Consider the following 8,575-nt stretch of genomic DNA (forward strand, 5'->3'; position numbering starts at 1 on the left):
ACGGTTTGGAGCTGAAAGAAGGGAGATTGAGGTGAGAAGAAAGAAATGTTTTGCTGTTCAGGTGGGGAGGCCCTTGCCCAGGCTGCCCAGAGCAGTGGTGGCTGCCCCATCCCTGGAGGGGTTCCAGGCCAGGTTGGATGGGGCTTGGAGCCCCTGATCCAGGGGGAGGTGTCCCTGCCCATGGCAGGGGATGGGACTGGATGGGCTTGGAGGCCCCTTCCAGCCCAAACCATGGTTCTATGAATCTATGAAACGCACACCTCGCCAGGAGGCGGGAAGGGCCGCCAAACCGCCGGCGCGCGCCCCTCTCCGCCAAACGGCCCCGAAGGGCCGCGGCCACCGCGAAAGGGGGCGTGGCCGGCGCGAGAGAGTGAGCACCCCGCCCCGCCACCCCGGCGGGCGGGAGGACGCGGCTGCGCATGCGCGCGGCGCGCGCGGGCGGTTGGATTCAAATAGAGGCGGCGGGGAAGAGAGCGCGGGGCGGGGTTCTGCGCATGCGCGGTGGGAGGGGCCTCTGCCTTCAAATAGCGGCGGGAAGAGCGCGGGCGTGGCATGGCGGCGCGCTGCGCGTAAGGTGCTGGGGGCGGTCATCCGTGGGAGTGGGATGTAAATCTCCTCTGTCCCTGCTCCTGCCTCGCTGCACACATTGGTGGCAGCGCTGCCTCGTGTTGCCCAACCCTGAGAACGGATGTTCTCTTCCCGAAACTCCAAAACGAGCCCTAGAAAGCTGGATTTGCTGGTGTTTGATTTGGACGTGTCCCTGCCCGTGGCGGCGCGATTGGAACCAGATGGTCTTTAAGGTCCCTTCCAACCCAAACCAGTCTATGAGTCTATGGTTCTATGTGTGTTTAACCAGTATATCCCAGAGCCTGTGTGAAATTGTGTGTTTAGCCAGTATCAAGGTGATGTAAGCAGCCTCGATACATGGACGCATTAGACGGATATATTCAAATATCCACCTCCTCAATCATCAAATTGGCGTTGATTATTGACTTTGGCGTTTTCAAGGCACCAGTGCGGTGGGTGCCTTCCAGCCCAAGCTATTCTATGTTTGTTTAATCACTATTTCCCAGAATCTATATGGATAGGTGTGTTTAACCAGTATCGAGGTGATGTAACCAGTCTCAACACAGGGACACATTAGGTGCGTTTATTAGAGAATACCTCTTTAATCATCAAATTGGCATTGATTATTGACTTCGGCTTTTTCAAGGCACCAGTGCAGTGGGTGCCTTCCAACCCAAACTATTCCATGATTCTGTGATTCTATGAATGTTTAATCAGTATTTCCCAGAATCTATATGAATTTGTATATTTAACCAGTATGAAGGTGATGTAACCAGCATCAATACACAGACACGTTAAGTGAGTTTATTAAAAGAATACCTCCTTAATAATCAAATTGCCATTGATTACTGACATTAGCTTGTCCAAGCTGTCCCTGCCCACAGAGTTTTAAAAGTTTACAAATCAGAGGCACTTTTTCTTGTTGCTTTAACTTTAAACACACAACCGATGACCACTGCTACTTAAACTTTTGTTTTCTCTCCTTTTCTTCACATACATTTTAAATCTTTTTTTCTTTCTCCCTCTCCTCACATACATTTTAAATCTTTTTTCTCCTTTCTCCCTCTCCTCACATACATTTTAAATCTCTCTTCTCTCTCCTTTTATATACATTTTAATTTTTTCTTCTTTCTGCCTCTCTTCAAGTACATTTTAAATATTTCTCTCTCCTCTTTACGTACGTTTTAAATCTTTCTTCTTTCTCCCTCTCCTCACATACATTTTAAATCTTTTTTCTCCTTTCTCCCTCTCCTCACATACATTTTAAATCTTTCTTCTCTCTCCTTCTCTTTACATACGTTTTAAACCTTTCTTCTTTCTCCCTCTCCTCACATACATTTTAAATCTTTCTTCTCTCTCCTTCTCTTTACGTACGTTTTAAATCTTTCTTCTCTCTCCTTCTCTTCAAGTACATTTTAAACCTTTCTTCTTTCTACCGCTCTTCACATACATTTTAATTTTTTCTTCTTTCTCCCTCTTTTCACGTACATTTTAAATCTTTCTTCTCTCTCCTTCTCTTTAAGTACATTTTAAACCTTTCTTCTTTCTCCCTCTCCTCACATACATTTTAAATCTCTCTTCTCTCTCCTTTTTACATACATTTTAATTTTTTCTTCTTTCTCCCTCTCTTCATGTACTTTTTAAGTCTTTCTTCTTTCTCCCTCTCTTCACATACATTTTAAACCCTTCTTCTCCCTCCCTCTTCACACGCCTTTTGCCGCACTGATCGCACTTTCTGTTCAATTACATTAATTTTTTTCTCTGCCCAAAGGCAGGTGTTCATCATGTCTTACAGGACTGATACACACAATACACACACACAACCCGGGCGTATTATCCCCCAGTTACACACACACAACAATGAAACTTCCTGCAGAAATAATAACACCAAAAAAATGGGTAAATCGATAGGTGTCACTCGATTAAACGATTTAAGGGTCGTTTCTCCGCGGGCTGCGGGGGCGCTCGTGGGCTGTTCCGGGGAGGAGCTCCGCTCACAGCCGCGGCGCGCGCGGCGGTTGGATTCGAACGGCGGCCATGGACGGGGAGATCTCCCGCATCCCCGTGTTCAGCGGCTCTCACCGGCCCGGCCAGGCCGCGGGTTCGTGCTCCGACCGACCGCAGGGAATGGGGGGAGACGGGAGAGGGGAGAGGGACCCGCTCCTGGCCCGGCGCGGGGTGGGATCCAGAGGAGATCCAGCATCGGCCTCACTGCAGAGAGACAGGCTGGATCCATGGGCCGAGGCTCTGCAGAGGGATCTGGACAGGCTGGATCCATGGGCCGAGGCTCTGCAGAGGGATCTGGACAGGCTGGATCCATGGGCCAAGTCTCTGCAGAGGGATCTGGACAGGCTGGATCCATGGGCCAAGCTCTGCAGAGGGATCTGGACAGGCTGGATCCATGGGCCGAGGCTCTGCAGAGGGATCTGGACAGGCTGGATCCAGGGGCCAAGGCTCTGCAGAGGGACCTGGACAGGCTGGATCCAGGGGCCAAGGCTCTGCAGAGGGATCTGGACAGGCTGGATCCAGGGGCCAAGGCTCTGCAGAGGGATCTGGACAGGCTGGATCCATGGGCCGAGGCTCTGCAGAGGGATCTGGACAGTCTGGATCCATGGGCCAAGGCTCTGCAGAGGGATCTGGACAGGCTGGATCCGTGGGCCAAGGCTCTGCAGAGGGACCTGGACAGGCTGGATCCGTGGGCCAAGCTCTGCAGAGGGACCTGGACAGGCTGGATCCGTGGGCCAAGCTCTGCAGAGGGATCTGGTCTCGCTCCAACAGGTCCATGTTCTACTCTGTACTGACTCATATTGAATTATCTAGGAATTTCTCTTAACTGAGACTTTCAAGTGGGTTGTGTCTGTTTTGTGTCCAGTACTGAGCAGCTTTGCTTGGAGCCCTGTGGTGTGTTTTGAGACCTCCTTGATTATCACCTCTGTGTTATTACTTTCATACTTTCCCAGAGTGCTCTTCTGGTAACTGTGTTTTAACAGTGTCTGCAGCTTGTTCTGGACCATTCATCCTGGGTCAGGTTTGCAGATCACCCTTAGTTTTTGCTACCTTAAAGCGTCCATTCTGGCCAGGCAGAACAGTGATTTATCTCAAATTGAAGGCTTAAGAGATCCAGCGGTTCTGCATATGATGGGCATCTCCCACAGGCTGTGGTGTTTTCACTCTTGTCTTTCTCTTGCAGAAATGCAAATGACTTTTCCTTCAAAGAAACAATGCGTTAGCAAAGCAATGGATCTAGAGTTCAACAAGGATCCCAACTTTAACTTCAGCTCAAACGTTCCAGCAGATGGTGTCTTCAAAGCTGCAAACCAAGGGTAAAGGACACTTGATGTATTTGTTAGTCATTACATTTCTTTATCTGTGGTCTGGATGAGGGGATTGAGTGCTTCCTCAGTCAGTTTGCAAACAACACCATGTTCTGTGGCAGTGTAGACCTGCTGGAGGGCAGGAAGGCTCTGCAGAGGGATCTGGATGAGCTGGATTGATGGGCCAAGGCCAATGGGATGGGGGTCAACAACATTGTGTTGGGTCCTGCACTTGGGCCACAACAACCCCATGCAATGCACCAGGCTTGGGGAAGAGCAGCTGGAACACTGCTGGCAGCGAAGGACCTAGGAGTGTCGGTCAACAGCAGCTGAACATGAGCTAGCAGCGGCTCAGGTGGCCAAGAAGGCCAACAGCATCCTGGCTTGGATCAGAAATGGTGTGGCCAGCAGGAGCAGGGAGGGGATTGTCCCCTGTACTCCACGCTGGTGAGGCCACAGCTTGAATCCTGGGTTCGGTTTTGGGCCCTCACTCCAAGAAGGACATTGAGAGGCTGGAGCACATCTGGAGAAGGGAACGGAGATAGGGGAAGGTCTGGAGAACAAGGGTTCTTGGAGCATCTGAGGGATGTGGCACTTGGGGATATGGTTTAGTGGTGGGTTTGGCAGGTTGAAGTTTGGACTTGATCATCTTAAAGGTCTTTTCCAACCTAAATGATTCTGTGATTCTCTCCTAAAGATGACTTAGCATTTTGCAGATTTTGCCAGACTTGGTAATCTGCAAGAATGCAGCGTTCTTCTGGTAATTGTGTTTTACCCATCTTTTAAGGTTGCCTAAATCTGCCAAGAAAGTGGAACAGCCTTCAAAAAAGACAGCTACAAGAGGGTACGTTTCCTCAAATGTCTGTCGGTTGCCCTCATACAGGAATGTTCCTTCTCAGAGGGTTGTGATGAGCTCTGACCTGTGTAGAGTTTTCTTGCCGAGTTTCCTGATTAAAGCTCTTGGTCAGAAACCAGAGCAAATGGTTCAAAAAAGGGTGTTTTTTGTGGAAATAAGAGAGAAGGTGTGTGATAACTGCTGGAGCGCATCCAGGGAAGGGAACTGAGCTGGGGAACGGGCTGGAGAACAGGGGTTATGAGAGGCAGCTGAGGGACCTGGGGCTGTTTAGCCTGGAGTAAAGGAGGCTGAGGGGAGGCCTCATCGCTGTCTACAACCGCCTGAAAGGAGGTTGTGGTGAGGTGGGTGCTGGGCTCTTCTGCCAAGTGACAGGTGATAGGACGAGAGGAAACGGCCTCAAGTTGCACCAGGGTGAGTTTAGAGCAGACATCAGGAAACGTTCCTTCTCCAAAACATTCCTTCTCCAAAAGGTTCTCAGGCCCGGGCAGAGGCTGCCCAGGGAGGTGGTGGAGTCCTCAGCCCTGGAGGAGTTTAAATGATGGGCAGATGAGGTGCTCAGGGATGGTTGAGAAGTGGACAGGGATGGTTGATCTCAATGTTCTCAAAGGTCCTTTCCAACCAAGAAATTCTACGATTTTCACCCTAAATCTCTAATGTTTGACTCCGCAGACCTCCCAACAGGTACAAACTAGAAGCAGAGCTGAAGACCAAGAATCAGCTGTTAGAAACAGCCAAACAACAGCTACACTCTCGACTAACAGCAGCACAGGTAAGGACAGGGAGGGGGAATTAATAAACCATTGAGTGAGTCTTATATTCTGATCCCTACAAGGTCAGATCAGAGGATTGTGGTGCTCCTTTTTCAGTCTCCATCAGAACTCAGTAGTGTTTGGATGGGTTGGGTTTTCTCCTCTGACACCCATGATATCTGCTGGAAATCTGAAAATTGGCAGAGCTGCAGGTGTATTTTGATGGATAACTCATCCAGATCACTGTGAAGTGGTCAGCAGAGCTCTAATGCCATTTTAAACTCATTGTGGGAGAACATTTCAAGTTCAAAACTATACACTCGCATGACATTTTATTAAAACAGTTTTATTAAGTCCAGTTCTGGGCTCTTGGTACAAGAGAGACATGAATGTACTGGAGAGGGTCCAGCAAAGGGCCACTGAGATGATTAAGGGGCTGGGAGAGTTGAGACTGTTCAGTGGGTTCTGTATCAAACAGATTTGACTTTATTGAATCACATTTAGATTCAGAGTTGGCACCTCATTATTCACCACCTCATTATTCACCACCTCTTACACATCGCTCTAGGACACTCTTAGCCAATTTCAGTCTTGTGCAAGATGCCCTCCTGGTAACCTTTGGTTGTAAAAGCTCACTCTTTGCTAGTTCTCAACCCACTATTAATCTGTGGGATGATCATTCCTCTTATCTCACAGTTTGATTTCTTGAAGAGCCTTTGAGACCTATGAAACGTTCACAAAGCTTCTGACACTATCAGCTGGATCACCCTAATCCGCATGCGTATTGATTCTTTTGGAGAATCACATTCAACTTGTGCGGTTGATCAGCTTATACAATTGCCTGGTAATATCTGAACTGTGCAGGGAACAAAGATGCTAAAATGCCCTTTTCTTTGCAACATTCATATGCTCTTTAATGCATCAAACTGCTGAATTATTTATAGATATGGGAGGGAGCAGAAGGAAATGGTTACTAAAAAGGAATTTATCTCTAGGATAAAATTCCTCTAGGAATTGCTATGACACGTGGGTTGATAATGTATTCATCCTATCAAGAAGCAGGAGTGAGTGTCTGCTGTGGTAATTGCTGTGGTATTAGAGGCAGAAGGGCAAGATCTGACTCTAGCGAAGGCCCATTAAGCCATTGGCATCACACTCATTATTAATGACTAACAAGAAGAAACTCCTTGGAAACCTGATTCCCTTCCAACCTGTGTTAATGACAGGGCACCATAAAGGAGTTAAAGGAGGAGAATGAAGGCCTGGTGCAAGAAGTTCAGAAGCTCAAGAAGTTTCATGAGACTTGCATGGTGATTTTGGAAAGCAGAAACATCGATCCTGGTAAGGGCTATGCATTTCACGCACCATTCCTGTACTACTCCTTCAGAACTCCTTTTTTCTCTCTGCTGTGACTGTTTCTAAGGCTTGTGGATTCTGCTGCCTCGCTAGGGAAATGCTGCTCTAACTCCAGGGGATTGTTCTAGCTTGAGAGAGAAAGCTGCTTCCTGCAGAAGGCTCTGTCCTGGATAAACTTTGGAAGTAATTAAGCCTCTCTTGCTGTAGAAATGGACTTGGAAGAGCTGTTAGCTCTTACAAGCAAAGCTGTCTGTGCTTTAGAGGTCACTAATGCATCTCATAAATCAGTTACAGGCAGCAACATTTTGGAGGAGGAGGAGAAGACAGAAGAATGCCGGAACCAGACAAGGGTAATAGAATATTGGAATAGCAATAGGAGTTAAATGGGCTTGGAGAGGGCCGTGTGCTGCTGCCCTTTCTGCTGCCATGGAGGCAGCTGCCCAGACTCACGCACTGGCGCTGTGTTGAATTGCGTTCCTTTTGCATTGTCAGCTGCTAACGGAGAAGCTCATCAAGGAGCTGAGGCAGTTTAATCAAACCGCTGCACAGGAGAAAGAGGCGCTCCAGGTAAGACACTGGCTTTCCTTCTGACTCAACCAGGTGATTCTGAAAGCTATTTTGCTTCTCGCAGTTCTCCAAATGAACTAGAGTTTCAGTCATCCTTTGTTGTATATACATTTAGGAAACTGAGTGTTACTCCCCTTCTAAACAGAGGGAATAAAGCAAAATTTCTATTGGGTCGCTGTGAATTCTCATCGCCGTCATTTCAAGTTGAATTGTATACAACTGAACTTGAAACAGAGCCAAAGATGGAAGTGATATTAATGACTGAGCGGAATATTAATTTCTGGGTGGAAGTATCAATCTGCTTGAGGGTAGGGAGGCTCTGCAGAGGGATCTGGGCAGGCTCCATGGGCCAAGGCTCTGAAAACTGCTATTTTCCTCAAGGAACAAAAGTGAAAGACATCCCTAACCTCAGTTTAGGAGGTAAGACCCAGCTGAAGAGTTAAATGCTGTAGTGGGAGCTGCTTTAGAGCTTGGCTTTACTGCTCAGTTCTTCGTTGTCAGTAAAACATGCTGCGTGTTGTCTTCTTCTCCACATAGAGAGCCATGGTGAAGTGGGAATCGGCTGAAAAGGAGAGATGCCGCTCCCTGGAGAAGCATTCCTCTTTCCAAGCAGAAATCAAGGAGTGTTCAGCGATACTTGATGAGATGGAGCAGCTCCTGACAATGTGAGGCCCAAGGGTGGACTGCACTGCCTCTATTTTTTGGGTGGTTTATTCCTTGTTCAGTGATTTCTGCATCACACAAAGCCAATTCTTGTGTTTGAGGGCTGCTGTGCTCTGGTGCGGTCACACCTGCTGATTGGCTGCTCTCAGGCACCCACAGCTCCTGTTTCTGCACCTGCAGCAGCTGGGGCCTCACTGGGACCTTTTCTTTGATGCACACCCTGCCTGTCTGTCTGTGTGTCTGTCTGTCTGTTATGGCATGTTGTACACATGAGCGGTGTTAAATCATTAAATGTACTGGAAGGATGCAGACGGGTGGTGTTTCTCCTGAGGCAGCGCTGCTGAGCTGCTCTCTGACCTGAACTTGAGCCAGCAGTGGCCCAGGTGGCCAACAGCATCTTGGCCTGTATCAGAAACAGCGTGACCAGTGGGAACAAGGAAGGGATTGCGCCCCTGGACTTGGAGCTGGTGAGGCTGCACCTCGAATCCTGGGTTCAGTTTGGG

The 8,575-nt window shown here is 48.4% G+C and overlaps 1 protein-coding gene across 1 annotated transcript; it reads left to right on the plus strand.

Moving 5' to 3' along the window:
• Window positions 1-2,547: 2,547 nt before the first annotated feature.
• KNSTRN (kinetochore localized astrin (SPAG5) binding protein) lies at window positions 2,548-8,374 on the plus strand. Its single transcript, XM_009556850.2, has 8 exons — window positions 2,548-2,668; window positions 3,758-3,890; window positions 4,669-4,725; window positions 5,407-5,506; window positions 6,713-6,827; window positions 7,131-7,192; window positions 7,335-7,409; window positions 7,947-8,374. The coding sequence occupies exons 1-8, from the start codon at window positions 2,605-2,607 to the stop codon at window positions 8,076-8,078; spliced, it is 738 nt and encodes a 245-aa protein (XP_009555145.2). The 5' UTR covers window positions 2,548-2,604; the 3' UTR covers window positions 8,079-8,374.
• The last annotated feature ends 201 nt before the right edge of the window (window positions 8,375-8,575 follow it).

The sequence above is a fragment of the Cuculus canorus genome, chromosome 5 (assembly GCF_017976375.1).
Source record: "Cuculus canorus isolate bCucCan1 chromosome 5, bCucCan1.pri, whole genome shotgun sequence".
Taxonomy (NCBI): domain Eukaryota; kingdom Metazoa; phylum Chordata; class Aves; order Cuculiformes; family Cuculidae; genus Cuculus; species Cuculus canorus.

Coding starts and splice junctions, on each gene's coding strand:
- KNSTRN (XM_009556850.2), top strand. CDS start 2,605: ATGGACGGGGAGATCTCCCGCATCCCCGTGTTCAGCGGCTCTCACCGG. Junction 2,669..3,757: donor CCGGCCCGGCCAGGCCGCGG/GTTCGTGCTCCG, acceptor TTTCTCTTGCAG/AAATGCAAATGACTTTTCCT. Junction 6,828..7,130: donor AAGCAGAAACATCGATCCTG/GTAAGGGCTATG, acceptor CTCATAAATCAG/TTACAGGCAGCAACATTTTG.